The 20,366-nt window shown below is 46.6% G+C and overlaps 1 protein-coding gene across 5 annotated transcripts in view; it reads right to left on the bottom strand.

The window, feature by feature from the left end:
* The window catches only part of nagpa (N-acetylglucosamine-1-phosphodiester alpha-N-acetylglucosaminidase), a 123,049-nt gene that overhangs the window by 35,136 nt on the left and 67,547 nt on the right, over window positions 1–20,366 (bottom strand). For all 5 annotated transcript variants that reach the window (XM_038808983.1, XM_038808984.1, XM_038808985.1 and 2 more), the window contains exons 4-5: window positions 15,006–15,114; window positions 11,819–11,947 (exon numbers count right to left, since the gene is read on the bottom strand). In XM_038808983.1, the coding sequence (XP_038664911.1) occupies window positions 11,819–11,947; window positions 15,006–15,114 (238 nt within the window). The remainder of the gene's footprint in view (window positions 1–11,818; window positions 11,948–15,005; window positions 15,115–20,366) is intronic.

The following is a 20,366-nucleotide window of genomic DNA, read 5'->3' as shown; positions in this document are numbered from 1 at the left end:
CGAGATGCCCAGGCGACACAAAGCCAAGAAGAATTTGAGCCGAAATCCGCTGACATATTTGGAAGTCTCTCGGGGATCTTCTGGAAGTAAGATGGCAGGGGTGGATTCCTCACAGACCACTACACTAACAGTTGAGGCACTCACCAGCATTTTTTAAAAAATGATTCAAAAATGTTCATAATAAACACAATCATACAAAACAATTAATGAAATAAAGAGACTAACAAGCAAAAGCACATTTGTTTTTTGAAAAATATTTTTATGCTCCATTTTCACATTTTCTTCAGAATTTACACCCCGCCAACAAACAGTAAAGGGTAACGAATACAATGTCAACCCCCCTACCCACAACAATGATCCCATCCTCCCACCACCCCCCAAACAACGGCCCATCTGACAATAGTATCAAATAAAACTAAACCTTGCAAGGGGGAAAAAGGAATCAGGAATTGCCCCTGGTCACCGTTGACATATATAGTACACCCCCCTCAACCCACCCCCAATATTCCATGTCATCCAATCCCCGAAAGAGTACCGTGAATGGCATCCATGAATTGTAGATACCCCTCTCTCACACTCCTCCCCTTCACTTCCTCTTGTAAACTCCTCCCCCAACCTCGGTTCCTTCCCCCAACTTTTCACCCCGGCTAGACTCAGCGAAACCTGTTCCACCAGGCTCCGATGGCCGAAGTCCCTCCCCCCACCTCACTCCCGTTCACTGGCCAGCTTAAACCGGCCAACATGGAGGCCCCCGCCCGGGTCTCCTTCCCCCTTGCCCGGTCCCAGGAAAATCAAGAAATCACCTTTAGCACACAACCCCAGCAGACACACCCAAGCCCCAAAGAACCATCATTGCAAATGAAAGTCCCAACTCTTCACTTGTCCAAATATACAGCGTCAACTCATTTAGTACATAGTCCAACATGCAGTGAAAAAATAAAGTTACATGAGGCTACTTCGGTACACGACCCACTCTCAGTCCCATTTCTCAATTCTGCCAGAGTCCTTCTGCCTTCGCAAACTCCCCCGCCGATTCCGCCGTCCCAAAATAAAAGTTTTTGGATTTGTAGGTGACCCTTAACTTAGCAAAAGCACATTTAACGTAACCCCATAAAACTAAACTAAACCTCTGACAGCTGACGGTCACTAGCTCCTTAAAAAAAGAAATGAATGGCTGCCATCTTGGGCAGAACCCTTCTACTAACCCTCTAATAACCTTCTCCAAATTTAAGAGAGACATGAGGTTACCCAACCAAGCAGGCACTGGGCGGAGTAGAAGACGTCCACCCAAACAGAACTCGTCTCCAGGCTATCAATGAGGCAAGGACAAGTACATCTGCATTCATCCCCGTCTGTAGCACCGGCGAGTCTGATACCCCAAAAATGGCCACCAGCTGACATGGATCCAAATCAACATTGCGTATCTCCAACAAGGTGTTGAAGAAGAGAGGCACAAAAGCTTACCAACTTGGGACAAGACCAGAAAATGTGTATGTGGTTAGCTGGCCCCAAAAGCAATGCTCACACTTGTCCTCCACCCCAGAGAAAAATCTACTGATCCTTGCTTTAGTCAGATGTGCCTTGTGCACCGACTTCAATTGTATCAGAGTTAGCCGAGCACATGAAGACATGGAGTTGACCTTATGAAGGGCCTCACTCCATACCTCATCATCCAGAATGGGACCCAACTCACCCTCACAGTCAATGGAGCTGGCTCCGCTGAGAAGGTATGGCCATATATGCCTGAAAAAATTCCCCTGCCATAGCCGGCCAAAGACAAAATCCTCTTCAATAAGGAAGGATCCAATGGAAAGGAGGGAAAAGCCTTGCATGAATCTGAATTATCTGAAAAGTCTGGAACCAGGCAGTTGGAATTTCTCATCCAGCTCCTTAAACCTGGCAAACCTCCCCATCACAGACATGTCTCCAAACCTCTCTCAAAGATGTTATTAAAGATGGAAGCCAGAGAATTCAGGGAACAGAGCTCAAACTGCTTCCAGATTCTCCATCTTGATAGAACCCGATGGATTCAGGGAAAATCTTACGAGCGAGAAAGTAAACAATGCTGTTACTCTTGCACCAAGGCTAGAAACAGTGCAGGAGCTTGCTTCCATTTGTCTCCATATGGAACCAGGATCATTGAACCATAAAAATATCTTTTGGACCCTAAAGTGGATCGTTGCAAACCTAAATCTCTTGTCCCGTCAAGGGTGGCTAGTGCTTTGTCTTCTTTAATGACAGTTTGGGGGTAGATCCTTGTCGCTTTTTGCACCCGAATAATGGGGATATTTTCCCCTTTTTCCACATGTCCATCATGTGTACCCCCACATTGATATTTAAATTCTGGATTGGGCTCACGTCCCTTCCACAGTGGTGGCTGAATACTCAGCAATTGTTATTTCTGACCATGCCTCACATTTTATTGATCTATTGTTGCAATACAGTCCTGCCCAACACCCACCCTGGAGATTAGATACTACTCTGCTGGCAGATAATAAATTTTGCGAGGGTTTGTCCACCTCCATACATGATTATGTTAAATTAACCATGGGATGGCAGGCATTCTGAAAGCTGGTCGCAGCCAACAGTTTTAAAAGCTGGTCGTGGCCATTATGCATTACTTCCATCCATCAGAATGCTGCAACCCATGGTCCCGCGACCCTCCAGACACCCGCCTGTGGATTGTGACCCTGAGTTTGAAAATGACTGATCTACAAGGCACAGTCAGGACTGTGATGGAATACTCTCATTTGCCTGGATTGTTTTGTAATGAAGAATAAACAACCAGCTCATCCTCGACTTCATCAGGTGTGTCCCAGACACCACCTTTAGCTTCACGAGCTCCAGCTTCGCGCAGGAGGTAGAGGAGTTCACCCTCCTCAGCACCTCACACCACAACCCCATCTCCAGTGCTATTTCCAGCTCCTCCTCCCCCTTGGTCTTGACCCCCTCCAACGACACCCTATCCTCATCCAACGCCCTTCCATAAATTTCCGAGATGACTTGCTGCTCCTTCGTCGCTGGGTCAAAATCCAGAAACTGTCCCCCCAAAATCCCTTTGGGCTCACCTAAAACATATGGGCTATAGCGATTCAAGAAGGTGGCTCACCACCACTTCCTCGAGGGCAATTATGGATGGGCAACAAAGGCCAGCCTAGACAATGATGCCCACATCCTGTGAAAGAATAAAAAATGCTGTGTCCTTTATTATATAGGTATTGTGGCATTTCAGTCATAATATCTACGACTGATGCCTTCGACTTTGCCTTCCACACCACAACTGTGTAGTAATTAGGCCCTTTGTGACTAATTCAAACCCACCCCCCAAACAAAACTAAGATAACCCTTCTCTCTTTTTTAAATTTAGAGTACTCAATTCATTTTTTCCAATTAAGGGGAAATTTAGCATGTCCAATCCACCTGCACTGCAGATCTTTGGATTGTGGGGGCGAAACCCATGCAAACACAGGGACAATGTGCAAACTCTACACGGACAGTATCCCCGAGCCAGAATCAAACCTGGGACCTCGGCGCCGTGAGGCAGCAGTGCTAACCACTGCGCTAACATGATGCCCTGAGATAACCCTTCTCTGAGCAGTATATCAGACAGTATTCCGTACTCCAACCTCATCACCACCAACAGATTCAAGTGAGCCTCAAAGGAGAATTTTCAATTTATATCTCCCCTTTCCATTTTCATCATGATCCTGAACAGTATTTTGCATAATTTCATCATTCTTTATCATGGAGCAGACATAAATGCTTTTAAAGAGCAGATAACATCTGTTTAACTGTAATGACCTGATGTTTTTAAAAAAATCTCCCACTCTTTAAACGAGCAGACAATTAGCAGTGATAGTTAAAAAAAAAACTCGACTGGATTGCTCAGATTGATATGCCAGCTGGTGCATCATTCATGTAGTATTTATTGACATTTCCCAAAAAGTGGTTATATGTCACTATACAAGCTTGGATGAATATCCAAGACTAAGTTTTAAAGGATTAGCTGTTTTTGATGTGTGGTATGAATAGAAGTCTGTTTTTATAAGACTACCATTTCTTAAACTGACATTCTCATGACAAAAGGCTAAGGTTTGAATGGGCTTCATGAATGGAAGTTTCTTCCACTATTAAGTGCATCAAGTGAACACTCTTACATTTCTATTATTTTATTTTATTTCCAAATTGTTCTTGAGGTTTATCCATGGTGTATACTGGGTGAGTTGGCATGGAGGTTGCAAGGGACCGTGGGCAGGGGTGGGTAGCACAAGTTGACATGTTAGGGCATGGGGAGTGGAGAAGGAAAAGGTGTAGTTAAGGTATTCGTGAGAGTCTGGGGGGTTATATTGGATATTGGTCGATAGCTTGAATAAGATATTGAGCACCACCTAGCAAAGCTTATTGCTATCTCAAGCCTGTAAGCTGCAGCTTTGTGGTGACATGTCTCCCACCTGAAGAAGAATGTACAGTGCTGACATTTACAGTATCAAATCTGCAATCAAAATTATAGACAACTTGGGTTTTGCAATCAGGTTTTAATATTTAAATGGAGAAGAATTAACATACAATGTCGAACACTGTTTGAATTCATGATTTGATACTTTTGCACTCATGGAATAGGTTGATGACTGATGATCAACTGGCAATGTCAGAGTGGGCAGGTAGAATTGGTGGAGAAGAATGGGGAGAAGGCAAGTGGGATTTGTTCGTGTAAAGGTGGGAAAAATGCTTTTCTGCTGCCACCTTAGGTAAGCCAGTGATGATCGTGGCAGAAAATACCAAGGGAAGAATGGAAAGAGATGGCATTGAGGGGAGGTACAATATAAGGGGAAATTGAATGGAGAAATGTCAAAGAGGGAAGGGATCAAAGAAGCTGGAGAAAAAGTAGACCAAAGAGAGAATGGCAGTGCGAGTTGCAAGTATGTCGACATAAGTCACTATTCTTGACTAATTATGAAGAACTTTGATATGTCCATAGAGCAAAATATATAAAAGCAGGTTCTTCATTTTTATAGTTTAAATTTTGTTTTATTCGAATTGATGCTTTCTCCTGCTGAGCTTTTGGACACTGGTGATCTTAAAACCCCAATATGGAACATTGCTCTGATTGCTCTTGTTTCTGTGCAAAGCGATTGGGATCCATCTGTTCAACTATTTGATTGGTATTCTGACTGTGTGGTATTGTATGTATGGTTAAAATTCAGGTACAAATTAGTTCCTCCTTTAAATCCGGTTATCACTTTGGTTTTTGTTACTTGTGTTTCAGGCTCAGAACTCTTTTTTTTTAATAAACAATTTTATTGACGTAGTTTTTGGCTTTATAAACAGTTACAGACATCATCAGAAAGGAAGCAAAAAAGGCAAAAATGTGCAAACATCCACGTACTTTCAATACTTCCACCGTAACATATTGCACAAGCCCGCTCCCCTCCCACCGGTACTACCCGCCATATTTTCCCTCCTACTCTACTCTAACCCCCCCCCCCCTGCTGACGCTCACTCTCCCGCAAAGAAGTCAATAAATGGTTGCCACCTCCGGGTGAACCCCTGCACAGAACTCCTCAAGGCGAACTTGATTTTTTTCCATCCCCAGGAAACTCGACATGTCCGCAAGCCACCACTCAGTCTTCGGGGGCTTTGAGTCCCTCCACGCCAATAATATTCGTCGCCGGGCTATCAGGGAAGCAAAGGCCAGCACATCGGCCTCTTTCTCCCCCTGGACGCCCGGGTCTTCCGAAACCCCAAAAATTGCCACCCCTGGGCTCATCACCACCCTTGTTTTTAGCACCTGGGACATGACCCCCGCAAATCCTTCCCAGTACCCCCTCAGCTCAGGGCATGCCCAAAACATGTGAACATGGTTCGCTGGTCCTCCCGCGCACCTAGCGCATTTGTCCTCTATCCCGAAAATTTGCTCATCCGAGCCACCGTCATATGGGCCCGGTGAACGACCTTAAATTGGATCAGCCCGAGCCTAGCACATGTCGCGGTCGAGTTTACCCTACTCAGGGCCTCTGCCCACAGCCCATCCTCCATTTCCCCGCCTAGCTCCTCCTCCCATTTAAGTTTCAGTTCCTCTGTCTGGGACCCTTCCTCCCTCATGAGCACCTTATAAATACCCGAGACTCTACCCTCCCCTTCATCCCTCCCAGAGACTATTCTGTCTAGGATCCCCATTGGCGGGAGGCGCGGGAAAGATGGGACCTGTCTACGAACAAAGTCCCGCAACTGTAGGTATCTAAAATCATTTCCCCTTACCACCCCAAATTTCTCCTCCAAGCTCCTCAAACTCGCGAAGCTCCCTTCCAGGAACATATCACCCACCCTTCCCGCCCCTGCTCGCCGCCATACTCGGAACCCCCCATCCATACTGCCGGGGGCAAACCGATGGTTGTCGCAGATTGGCGCCCAGACAGACGCCCCCATCTCCCCCACATGCCTCCTCCACTGGCCCCATATCCGCAGGGTCGCCACCACTACCGGGCTGGTGGTGTACTTGGCCGGCGGCAGCGGTAGAGGAGCCGTGACCAGGGCTTCCAAACTGGAGCCCCTGCACGAAGCCGCCTCCACCCGCTCCCAAATAGACCCCGTACCCACCATCCACTTCCTTATCATAGCGATGTTGGCCGCCCAGTAATAATTGACCAGACTCGGCAAAGCCAGCCCTCCCTCGCTGCGGTTCCTCTCCAACATCGCCTTCTTTACCCGCGGAGACTTTCCCGCCCAGACAAAGCTCATGATCAGCCCGTTAACTCTTTTGAAGAAGGACTGTGGGATAAAGATCGGGAGGCACTGAAAAATAAACAAAAATCGAGGGAGGATTGTCATCTTTACAGTCTGCACCCTCCCTGCCAGCGACAGCGGGAGTGCATCCCATCTCCGAAACTCTCCCTTCATTTGCTCCACCACCCTGGCCAAATTTAACTTATGCAGCCTGCCCCAGTCTCGTGCCACCTGGATTCCCAAATACCGGAAATTTTCCTCAACCAGCCTAAACGGTAGCCCTCTCAATCTGTTCTCCTGGCCCCTTGCCTGGACCACAAACATTTCACTCTTGACCGTATTTAATTTGTATCCTGAGAACTGGCCGAACTCCCTCAGCATTCCCAGTATAGTTCCCATCCCGGCCACTGGGTCCGACACGTACAGGAGCAGGTCGTCTGCATAAAGAGAAACCCTGTGTTCAACCCCGCCCCTCACCATCCCCTTCCAACCCTCTGCGGCTCTCAGCGCCATCGCCAGCGGCTCTATGGCCAGCGCAAACAGCAGCGGGGAGAGCGGGCAGCCCTGCCTGGTCCCTCGGTACAACCTAAAGTACTCCGACACTTCTCTGTTGGTCCTGACGCTGGCCCTCGGGGCCTGATATAATAATTTGATCCAATCCACCAATCCCTCCCCGAACCCAAACCGTCCGAGCACCTCCCATAGATAGTCCCACTCCACCCGGTCAAAGGCCTTCTCGGCGTCCATTGCCACCACTACCTCCACCTCTCTACCCGCCGGGGGCATCATTATCACGTTGAGCAATCTCCTCAGATTGGCCGCCAGCTGCCGACCTTTCACGAACCCCGTTTGATCCTCCCCAATCACCTCCGGTACACAGTCCTCCATTCTCCCCGCCAGCACCTTTGCCAGGAGCTTGGCGTCTACATTAATCAGGGAGATTGGCCTGTAGGACCCGCACACCTCCGGGTCTTTACCCCGCTTCAATATCAGAGATATGGTGGCTTGTGACATTGTCGGCGGCAGGGTCCCTCTGTCCTTTGCCTCATTGAAAACCCTCGCCAAGACCGGGCCCACCAGCTCAGAGAACTTCCTATAAAACTCTACTGGGTATCCATCCGGCCCCGGGGACTTCCCCGACTGCATGGCCTTTAGGCCCCCCAATACCTCCTCTACTCTAATCGGGGCGCCCAGCTCTTCCACTTGCCCCCCCCCCCCCCAACTGTTGGGAATGTTAACCCGTCCAGAAACCTTTTCATCCCCTCCGGTTCTTCCGGTGGCTCCGAAGTATACAGCTTACGATAGAAGTCCCGGAATACCCTATTCAATTCTGCCGGATCCTCCACTTTGCGCCCCCCCTCGTCCCTCACTCTACCTATTTCCCTGGCCGCCTCCCTCCTCCTGAGTTGCTGCGCTAACAGTCTGCTAGCCTTTTCCCCATACTCGTACACCACTCCCCTCGCCTTCCTAAGCTGTTCCACGGCCCTGCTCGTGGATAGTGCCCCCAGTTCCGCCTGTCGCCTCCGCCTTTCCCTGAGTAAAACCTCCCCCGGGGACTCCGCGTGCTCTTCATCTATCCGGCCCATTTCCCTGACCAATCTATCCATCTCTGCCCGGTCTGCCTTGGCTTTGTGGGCCCCAATTGAAATCAGCTCCCCCCGAACTACTGCCTTTAGCGCCTCCCACACGGTCGCCGCTGAGACCTCCCCAGTGTCATTCACCTGCAGGTAATTTTTTATACATTTCCGAAGCCTCTCGCAGATCCCCTCCTCCGACAGCAGTCCCACATCTAGCCTCCATTGCGGGCGTTGATAACTCGCTCCCCCGAACTGCAGGTCCACCCAATGCGGGGCATGGTCTGAAATGGTAATTGCTGAGTATTCCGTGTTCTTTACCTCCCCCATACAGTCCCTGCTTATTACAAAGAAATCTATCCTGGAATATACTTTATGGACGTGCGAGTAAAACGAGTAGCCCCTTCCTGTTGGCTGTCCCTCTCTCCAGGGGTCCACTGCCCCCATTTGCCCCATAAACCCTTTCAGCTCCCTTGCCATTGCTGAGAGTCTACCCGTTCTGGGACACGACCGATCCAAAGTCGGGTCAAGGACCATGTTAAAGTCCCCTCCCATTATTAGCTTGCGAGAATCCAAGTCCGGGATCTTCCCCAGCACCCTTTTAATAAAGTCCACGTCATCCCAGTTCGGGGCATATATATTCACCAGCACCACCCTTCTCCCCTCCAGTCTGCCCCGTACCATCAGGTATCTGCCCCCCCTGTCTGCAGATATGCCCTCTGCCTCAAATTGCACGCGCTTGTTGATCATGATTGCCACCCCTCTGGACTTCGAGTCCAAGTCCGAGTGGAAGACCTGGCTAATCCAGCCCTTCCTTAGCCTGGTCTGGTCTGACACTTTCAGATGTGTCTCCTGCAACATAATTACGTCCGCCCTCAGGGCCCGCAAGTGCGCGAACACCCGCGCCCTCTTAACCGGCCCATTCAGTCCCTTGACGTTCCAGGTGATCAGCCTGGTCGGGGGGCACATCCCACCCCCCCACCCCGCCGGTCAGCCATAGCCTTTCTCGGGCCGGCCCCTGACCCGTGCGTCGCGCCATTCCTGGCTCGCCCTTTGGCTGCCTCCACCCTCGACCTCATTTCCAGTGCCTATTTCAAGTCCCTCTCCCGTCAGCAGAACAACCCCCCCCCTCCCCTAACCCCATCCCCCGATACCCCTACCCCCGCCATCTACTGGCTGTAACTTCCCCCCCATCTGACTTCCTTGACTAGCCAATCTGCTAGCCCGGTGACTCAACACTCCGGCGCCTTCCTGTCCCATTCCCCTTGTTCCCCCGTCCTCCTCCCCCCCCCACTGGGGCAAGCCGGTTCCAGTGTCTTCCACGAGCTGCACAAAAAGCCCAAACAGGAAAAAAAAAAAAAACATAAAAAGGGAAAAAAACCACAGAAAAAAGAGAAAAAGCACTTAAATGTCCATGCACAAAGGAAAGAGTCTCAAATGTTCCGCTTGGCCCCTTTGGCCCAGCAAACCGTTGAGCAGCGGTCCAGGCACATTCGGCGTTCCTTCCCACAAAAATCCTCGGGCCCTAACTCGCGTCCTTGGGGCCTCCTTTCGGGACCAGCCCCAGGTCCCTCACAACATCCATCGCTTCTTCGGGCTCGGAGAAGTAGTGGTGTTGACCCTGGTGCGTGACCCATAGCCGGGCTGGGAACAGCAGACCAAACTTCACGTGCTTCTTGAACAGCACCTCCTTGACATTCTTAAAGGCTGCTCGCCGCCGAGCCACCTCCTGGCTTAGATCCTGATAAATGCGGAGAACACTGTTGTTCCACGTGCTGCTCCTGGCGCTCTTTGCCCACTGCAGCACCCGCTCCTTGTCCACGAACCTGTGGAACCTAATCACCATCGGGCGGGGGGGTCCGCCCGGCCGCCCCTGCCTTGCCTGCACTCTGTGTGCCCCCTCCAGCTCCAGCGGTCGTGGAAAGGCTTCGGCTCCCATCAGCTGCTTCAGCAGGTCTGCTACAAACGCTGCAGCATCAGCTCCCTCCGCCCCCTCCGGGAGGCCGACCATCCTCAGATTGTTCCTGCGGACTCTATTCTCCAGCTCCTCCACTCTGTCCAGCAGTCTTCTCTGCCGCTCTTTCAGGCCGTCCACTTCTACCGCTGCAACCGTTTGCGCATCCGCCTGCTCCTCCACCGCCTCTCCCAGCTCCTTAACTTTAACATCCTGGGCGTCCATCCTCTGGTTCAGCTGATCCACCGCTTTCTGGATTGGGTCCAAGCTGTCCCGCTTCAGCGCTTCAAAACTGGACTTCATTACCTGGAGCATGTTATCCAGCGCCAACTGGATTGCTGAGTCCGGGGTCCGTGTGTCCGCCATCTTAGGTCCCAGGTAATTTTCTTCAGGTCCTTGTCTCTGTCCCTTTTTCTCCTTCTTCTTCTGCCTTCTGGAATCCCGCTGTTCCATATGCCGCAGCCCGCTCCTCAGCGCCTTCGCTGCCGCTTTCCTTTGCCCAGCACCTTAAATTTTTCCCCCCTCCTGGGCATCTGAAGTGGGTCCAAGCTGTCCCTCCTCAGCAACTCCAAACTTTTTTTTCCCTTTGTCCTGGAGGAAGGAAGGTCCGTGGGTCCGCCATCTTACCCTTCAGGTCAGCTTCCTCCTTGCCTCCGTCTCTCTCTCTTTTTTCCTCACCTGCTGGCCTCCCACACTTTCATTTTCTGCAGCCCGCTCTCCTCTTCTATTCCCGGCAGCCTTTCTGCCGCCTCCGTGGTCCCGCTATCGCGGGGAAACAGCTGTTCAGGCCCGCCGGAGTGAGAGCCCACCGAATGTGCGGCTCACTCGGACATCGCCGCCACCGGAAGTCCCGGGCTCAGAACTCTTTGTGGCATCAACACTGTGCATCATTTATTCCTGTTATCTCAAGATCCCAGTAAAGCTTATGGCTAAATTATTTGAGCCAGTGAAATACATTCTACATTACCATCTAAAGAGCAAGAAAATTTCAGGACTAATGCAACCAGCTTGATGACTGCTTGGATATTAATTTTAGTAAAATTCCCATGATTTTATTGATCATGTGGCATGTATTTTAATATCCAGATAATTATGTCAGCAAAGTCTAGTGGTTTCTAAATAAAACACTCAGTTGAGCTACTTTAGGATGTTGAGTAGAATTACTCAACTTTAAAAATAAAAACAGGATTCAGAAAAAAAATGTTTATTATTTCTCAGGTAGGCAGAATACCTTAATTACATGAGTTTTCTATGGTAGGCAACTATGGGTGAATTTTCAATGGCCAGTTGAGGAGAGTCAAACTCCCAAATTAATATTAACAGAAATAGCATCTGAAAATTAATTAATCCTGATTAATTCAGTATTCTCTAATGCAGTACTTTACTGTAAAGAAATGAATTAAATGATGAGTGCAGAAAATATTTCATTATTTCTGGATGCAGGATTATTTTATCTATTCCAGCAGTTAAAACTACTGAAAGACAAATGTGAACAAAATATTCCAACTATTTGCCCATGACTAAGTTTAACTAATATGTAACTTAACATATTTTGTAATGTACATACCAATGATCCGATGGATAGCTTGCAAGAGATTCATTGAGTGCCAAAGTAGCTGACCCGCCTCCATCCAAATTGATGGCATTAATAACTCCATGGTCCTTTAAAAATCCTGCAACTTCCCAGAGACTTAGCCTGTAATGCATTTTGACCTCTGTTAATTCATGCCAAACATTTTTTTAAAAAAAAACCAGATTATCCATTTTTGGATGAATTACTATAAACTCACTGAGGATTGTTCAGCAAGTGCTGCCCAATCACAAAATTACATCAAACATTAGACATTTTGTTTTGGCTATTTTGTTTACACTAACAATACATTTAAAATAATCAGTCTGGGGACTTCCGGTGTGGACCATGGAGTAAGTGGTCACAAACAAGGCAGCTCCTGCCCAAGGTTACAGAAAATAGCTCATTTTTAATCAATACAGGGTGGAATTTTGATGAAAAGATGTAGGTGAATGTTGGAGGAGTACTTTCCCCCAGGAATGGTATGTCTCTTGGTTACCAGATCTGGCAGAAACAGTGAAAGATTTGGCTGGAGCTGCAGAAAAGACAAAAGCCTCTTCCAGCATGCAGGCGGGGGGAAGGGCGAGCTTAAAGGCTTCAAGCTGACTTGAGGGCCTTTATTAAAGCTGAATTCTAGCAGCAGAGGGAACAGCTGTGAAAAGATCTCGCCAAGACCACTGAAGAAGCGGAGAGGAGACTTCCGGTGGCGGCCATGGAGGAGTAGGTCACGCATTCGGCAGCTCCCTTCTGGAACGGACTCTCGGACGTTTTTCAGGAGTTTCCACGGACTTTTTGGGGCAGATTGGTGAAGCGAACACTGCCAAAAGGATTCCTTCTCTGTTGTATGGATAGCTGAACCAGGAGTGGCCGGGTGAAGCGTTCAAGTCCCAACAAACAGAAGCGTGCAGAGCGGGCGCCGAGGCACGGCATGGCGGCCGGTATAGACCAGGGTGCATGGGCGCAGTGGGCACAGGAGCAACAGGAGTTCCTTAGGGGCTGCTTTGCTGATCTTAAAAAGGACATGCTGGCCCCGAAGAAGGCACCAATAGACCAAATGATCGCAACTCAGGCAACACAAGGGAAAGCAATTAAGGAGATGGAGAAAAAGCTATCCGATCATGAGGACGAGTTGGTCGTATTGACCCTTAAGGTGGAGGCGCAGGATGACCTCCACATGAAGTGGCAGGAGAGGCTGGAGGACCTAGAAAACAGGTCCAGGAGACAGAACTTGACAATTGTGGGCCTCCCCGAGGATGTGGAATGGTCGGATGCAGGAGCATTTGTGTCCAAGATGCTGGAGACGCTGATAGGGACGCGGGTATTCCCTCGACCCCTGGAGCTGGATGTGGCGCATAGAGCCCTCGCAAGGATGCACAAGGCAAATGAACCGCCGAGGGCCATGGTGGGGAGATTTCATCGCTTCTCGGACAAGGAACTTGTCTTGCGGTGGGCAAAAAAAGAACGGAGCAGCAGGTGGGAAGGTAGGAGAACAGCGTGATACCCATCTACCAGGGCCTGGGTGCGGAGCTGGCCAAGAGGCGTGCTGGATTCAACCGGGTGAAGGCGACCCTCTTCAGCAAGGGCGTGAAATTTGGGATGCTACACCCAGCGAGGCTATGAGTCACGTACAAGGAACGGCATCACTATTTTGAGACGCCGGATGAGGCGTGGTCATTCGTCAACCAAAAAAAGCTGGACTCGAATTAAAGGATGGCTAAGCTTTGGTGGAATGCGGCGGTGGAGATGGGTAATACGGTACCGTTTCTAATATAAGATTGTATACAATGTTGGGTGCGTGTAAGGGCTGTGGTGGTGGCTGGAGGCTGCAGTGATTTTGGCAAAGTTGAGGTATGGAGGGGCGAGGGGGCCCTGTACTTAGTGTGAATTTTCGGGAAGTTGGAACCTTGGTTCAACAAGTGTCTCCTCACGGGGCAATGTTAGTGTCTTCTGTTTATTTTTTGTTTCGTATTACTATTTACTCACTGGGGCTGGAGAGGTAGTTTAATTGGTTTATTCACGTGGGGAGAAGGGCCCGGACAATGAGACGACTGTCTGATCGCTGCCAGGGGCGGGAGCTGCCAGGGTCAGCTGACTCTCGGGAGCGTAGTGGGCAGTGAGCAAGTGCCCAGCTTGTGCTTGGCGGAGGGTTTTGGGTCGTGGAGCTGTTGGGGAGGGGGGGGGGGGGGGGGGGGGGGGGGGAGATGCTGCTATGCTGACAGAGGAGGTATCAATTTCGGGGTGCCAATTGAGGGTCGGGGGCGGCGGCTCCCTGTGGGGGCGCTCGAGGAAGCGAAGGGCGCGGGCTCGAGGTTGGCCAAGTCCAGGACAGGGAAATGACCAGCAGTGGCTAAGGAACTGAAGAGTTTTATGGAGTAGACAAGATTTTTAGGTTTTTTTTGGACACAGTGTGGACATATGGCCTTTAGTGGATTTTTGACTCTTTCAAATTAACTTTTCTCATTTGGACATTGCCCATTTTTCTGCAAATGTGTTGCTTTTTTCAAGCATCTGCCTGAAATATCTGTAGCTAAGAGGAAGGGATCCATTGCTTTCTCATAATTCTCTATGCAACCTGCTGGTAGGTACAAAAGTTTTCTTCCTCATCTAAGATTTGCTGAACCTGAGCTGCGGAGCTCTGGTCAGTAGCTCCCTTCCCAATGCATCTCAGATTTGGAATGTAAAAGAAAGAACATAGAATGCATCAAAAACTTTTTGCATGGGACAGGGTAGAGGGAAGGACAACTCTTGAAACCTGGGTGACAAAAGTCAAACATCACAAAAGTCATACAATAACGTAATATCCATAACTTTCTAAAGGAACCCTGGAAATGAAGGAGATGTCACTCTCATTTGCTGTCTCATCCATGCTATCTTAAAATGTTATGAAAAATGTTTCAGACTTGGATGTAAAAGTGAAATCTTAGCAATAGTTAGTACATGGAACCAAATGTGTCTGCAGCCCGCATTTTGACGAAAGAATTATGTTGAATTTAAATATTATTTTGATCTTTAATTGAGTACAATTACATGCAACATTTGAACATGTCCAGAAGTTAACACTTCAAAAAGTGAACAAAATGTTGAATATTTTGTTAATATACTGACTCAGAATAAAAATGTAACTTGCAAGTTGCAAAAGGACAACCATGAAATAATTTTAAATCGAGGCTAATAATTATCTTACCCTCTGGCATCAGTCTGTCCATCAATATGTAATAAAACAAGCCTCCCATATTTATCATGTCCTATAGCAGTTCGTGCCGACACCACATTAACAAATCTTTCAAAAGATCCTATTTGAAATAAAAGGTGTATTAAAAGTTTTGGTTTACATTATACAAATGCAAGCTGTGTACAGTATAACATATATATTGTAATGAAATAGCCCAAGACATCACTGGAGCGTAATCAGGTCAAATGATGACATGGTAGGACAGGGAGTCAAATGTTTGCCATTGAGGTAGGTTTGAGGGAGTTTCTTAAAGGAGGGAAACTGACTGAAGACAACTTCCAGTAGTCGGATGAAGCAAATGATCAGAGTTCGAGGATCAGAGGTCTCAGAGAAATGGTATTATTTATGCATTTGTAATTTATAACAGCAAACTCAATATGTTTCAGCAGACTATTCTATTGCACGAAATAGAACAATTAAGCACCCCGAAAGTGCAACTCAAGCAAAGAATGCCAAGAATCATGGGCCAATTATCTAGTCCGCAAAGTGGGATATGTCAGAAAAACCATAGTATTCTTACCTTTGCTCCAGCGGAGATAAACTAACTCAATACTAACATGGAATTAAACCAGAGGTCCTCCAGACCTGTATAATTCAGCAACTTGCTGAGCTATTGGAGGAGCTTGTTAATGCAGTTGCTCAATTAACTATAAAATTGTACAGGAATATTTTAGGTTAATAGATTAGGATTATTGCAGTGGTTTACATTTCCACCCATGGCCTTCCAAATTCTCAATCGCAGCAGAACTAGATTGAGGGGAGGATGCAGTCGCAGAATTGGGCAACTCTTATCTGCAACCACTGTTGCAGTGGTTCTATAATGCAATAAAGGGAGATAGAAAGATGACACCAAAAAGAATTCTCCCAAAAAATTTAATGCAGCTCAGTACTTAATTTCTTCCACTACATAATTTCCTTATGAGTTTCAAAGGCACAATATACTTAAATTCTATTCAATAACATTACCAATGAATTAAAAAATAAGCAAATTGAAAAGTTTAAGTACAGATTAAAATTAATAGAAGATAACAAATGTTATGATTAAAAATCCATGTGCATGTTAATCATTGTTCTCATTTTCAAATATTATGTAGTCCCTTTGCCAAAGAAAAGTCCCAACTTAGGTTCTTTACACAGAGAGTGGTGGATGCATGGAATGCACTGCCAGCGGAGTTGGTGGAGTCAAAGTCATTACGGACATTTGAGCGACTCTGCGACAGGCACATGAACAGCACTAAATTGAAGAGGTGTAGGTTAGATTGATATTGGATAAGGATAAATGGTCGGCACAACATTGTGGGTCGAAGGGCCTGTACTGTGCTGTACTGTTCTACATTCTCAAATTAACTTTGTTAATTCCATTCCTGGAACTGCCTTTCCTTTCAACTAAATGCCATTCTTAAATTTCTTAGTTACCCACAGGTGGATGCCTTCTTCTTGTACGTCTTTCTTTCCTAATAGAATAAACCTAGTTAAAGTCAAGAAATATTTCCTTCAATGTCTAACACTGTTTACCATTTAACCAATTTTCCCAGGCTACTTTAGCCAACTCTGTTGTCATACCTTTGTCAATGCCTTTAAGACATTAAGTTTCAGATTGAAGTATCACACCCTCAAACGGAATGTGGAATTCCACCATGTTATGATCACTCTTCAAGAGGACCATTTACTAGAAGACTAATTAATCCAGTCTCAATACAAATCTAAAATTTGCAGCTCTCTGGGCTCCAAAATGTATGATTTTGAGAAACTGCCCTGAATAAAATTGGGTACAGAGGTGCAGTTCCTCAAAATGGCACATAGATGAACAAAATAAGAGAGACTTTGAACTGTTGACCCATTCTGTTTTCCTGATCACAGCGTTTCACTAGTTAGTTATGCTAATTACATAGAAAATAGGAGGAAGCCATTCAGCCCTTCGAGCCTGCTTCGCCATTCATTATGATCACTACTGAAAATCCAACTCAATAGCCTAATCCCACTTTCCCCTCATATTTTTGATTCCCTTTGCCCTAAAGGGTATATCTAATTGCTTCTTGAAAACAATGTTTTGGCCTCAACTACTTCCTGTGGTAACAAATTCCACATGCTCACCTCTCTCTGGATGAAGACATTTCTCCTCATCTCTGTCGTAAATGGTCTGCCCCATATCCTCAGACTGTGACCCCTGGTTCTGGACATGCATACCATTGGGAACATCCTTCCTGCATCTACCCTTTCTGTTAGAATTAGGTAGGTTTCTATATGATTCCCCCCCCCCCCCCCTTCTTCTGAATTGTAGCAGATGATTTCCCTCCCCCATTCTTCGGAATTGTAGCAGACAATTTCTCTCCCCCATTCTTCTGAACTGTAGCGGATATAATCCGAACCAATTCAATCTTTCCTCATACGTCAGTCCTGTCATCCCAGGAATCAGTGTGGTAAATCTTTGCCTCACTCTCTCTAGAGCAAGAACATCCTACCTCATATAAGGAGACCAAAACTGCACACAATATTCCAAATGTGGCCTCACCAAGGCCCTGTATAATTGCAGCAAGACATCCATGCTCCTGTACTCAAATCCTCTCACAATGAAGGCCAACATATCATTTGCATTCTTTACTGGTGTACAAGGACACCCAGGTCTCATTGCACATTCCCCTCTCCTAATTTATGGCCATTCAGATAATAGTCTGCTGTCTCGTTTTTGCTACCAAAGTGGATAACCTTGCATTTCTCCAAATTATACTGCATCCTCCTCACAGCTCACCCTCCCACTCAATTTGGTGCAATCTGCAAATTAGGTGAAGGGAGGAAGGAAAGGGAAGAGAGGGGGAAAAGAGAAGAGAAAAGGGAGGGAGGGAAGGAAATAATCTTTATTAGTGTCACAAGTAGGCTTACATTTACACTGCAATAAAGTTACTGTGAAAATCCCCAAGTCGCCACACTACGGCGCCTGTTCGAGTACACTGAGGAGGAATTCAGAATGTCCAATTCACCTAACAAACGCTTCTTTCGGGACTTGGGGAGGAAACCGGAGCAGCCGGAGGAAACCCATGCAGACACGGGAAGAACATGCAGACTACGCACAGACAGTGACCAAGCCAGGAATCGAACCTGGGACCTTGGCTGTGAAGCAACAGTGCTAACCACTGTGCTACCGTGAGGAAGGAAGGGAAGGAGGGAAGGAGGAACTCTGAAGACGGACCAGAGGAACTCCAGCAATCAGACCCATGGCCCTGCCAAGCCGTCTTTACGGGTTGTAACACTGATCTTGGGTACCTCTAGTATTTTGTGGCTAAGATAAGGATTGATTATGTCGAGTAAATATTGTTGAATTTTGAACTTGTGCTGGTGGTTTGTTCTCACTGTAAATAAGGACACCCCAGGCAAAACCTTTGAGTAAGTGATCTGGTCAAAAGTACTTGAGGTTTTACAGCTACTACACACGTTTCCTGTCTGCCAACCGTTTTTCTATCCATCTCAATACACTATCCCTAATCTCTTGTGCTTTATCAATCTCTTATGCGGGACTTTGTCAAAAGCCTTCTGAAAGTTCAAATAAACCACATCCCACACTGGCTCTAGCTCATCAATTCTACGAGTTACATCCTCAAAGAATTCCAGTAATTTGTCAAGCATGATTTTCCCTTCATAAATCCATGCTGAATCTGTCCAATCCTGCCACTGTTTTCTAAGTGTTCTCCCATAAAATCCTTGATAACCGGGTAGATTCAGAAAGAATGTCCCCAAAGGTGGGCGAGTCCAGAATTAGGGGTCATAGCTTTAAGACTGAGGTGAGGAGAAATTTATTCACCCAGAGAGTGGTGACTTTGTGGAACTCACTACCACAAAACTAGTTGAGGTAAAAACATTGTGTAATTTTAATAAGGAATTAGATATAGCTCTTGGGGTTAAAGGGATCAAGGGATATTTGGGGTGGGGGGGGGGGGGGGGGGGGGTGGCAGGATCAGGGTATTGAAACTTGGATGATCAGCCACAATCATAATGAATGGTGGAGCTGGCTCAAAAGGGCCAAGTAATGTAATATAGTTCACTTTACTCACTAAATATCAGCAGATTGTGAATTTGTTCAGTATCATTCCTCCACATTTCTAAAAAAGCTAAGATCTATCAAGTCAAGCGTCACTCTGGAATCTGACAGTGTTAACATCAGCTGGGATTGTAACGAATTAGGGGCTCTTGCAGGATCAGAAATCCTTGAATTTAAGTGGGATCTGTGAATCCATAAAGAAATAAGTATGTGAATGAGCTTTGACAAAGTACCATCCAAACAAAACGTTAGCTCCCTTGTTGCTCCACAGATGCTGTCAGACCCGCTGAAATTGTCCAGTATTTTGATTAATTTTAGATTGCAGCACCCAGAGTAATTTGCTTTTAAGTACGTGGAGGTACTGGGCATAAGATCAGGAATTGCTGTGAAGTATATCACAGTAGTTGGAATTCAAAAATGGCTTTGATTGTTACTGAGACTCTTCTGGGAGTAGAAAATAGAACAGTAGATTATTGGAAATCCTTGTCTACGGTGACATTTAGTGGGGGAAGCAGGTCAATTGAATATAGAAATAAAAGCAGGATTTCATAAGGATGATATGATTAAAGTAACTACTCAGCATTTAGAATCAAGAGAAATCTGAAACTGGTGTATTCCGGCTAGTGTTAGCTAAAACTGCAGTTCAGATGGAAAGAGTTAGAAAAAGAGGAAACAGAAAAGCAAAAAATTGAAATGAAAAAGCTTTGAATTAGAGAAGGAAATAGATGAATAGAAATGGAATTTGAAATGTGAAAGTGTGAACTTGATCTCCAGAGAGAAGTCAGCAAAGGAGGAAAGAGATAGAATGTTCTGAACAGAGAAAAGTATTCAGACAGCCAGCCATTTTCCACTTAAGATTTTGATTTAACTAAATATCTTTGTTTAGTAACTACATTTACAGAGGATGGAGTTGAAGATATTTCACCTCAATTGAAAAGCTACCCGTGAGGTTGAAGTGGCCAAAGGATGTTAGGACCTTAATGTTACAAAGTGTCCTGAGAAGGTGCAGCTATGAACATAAATACTAGTCTGTGTCAGAAGAGCAATCTACAAACTATGAAGCGGTTAAAAGGGCACTGCTTAATGTTTGAGATTGTCCCTGAATCTTATCAATTAAAATTTAGGACCAAAATATCTAAATGGCCTAAGCAGCCATTTTTTGAATTTGCGAGAGAGAAAGAAATACTGTGGGATCAATGGTTAAGCTAATCTAAAGTTGGAAAATACTTCTATTACCAGAAGGAAACTATGGTTATGGAAGAAATTCAATATAGCATTCC

This window comes from Scyliorhinus canicula, chromosome 10 (assembly GCF_902713615.1).
Source record: "Scyliorhinus canicula chromosome 10, sScyCan1.1, whole genome shotgun sequence".
Taxonomy (NCBI): domain Eukaryota; kingdom Metazoa; phylum Chordata; class Chondrichthyes; order Carcharhiniformes; family Scyliorhinidae; genus Scyliorhinus; species Scyliorhinus canicula.
This window is presented reverse-complemented; position numbering and strand designations above follow the sequence as displayed.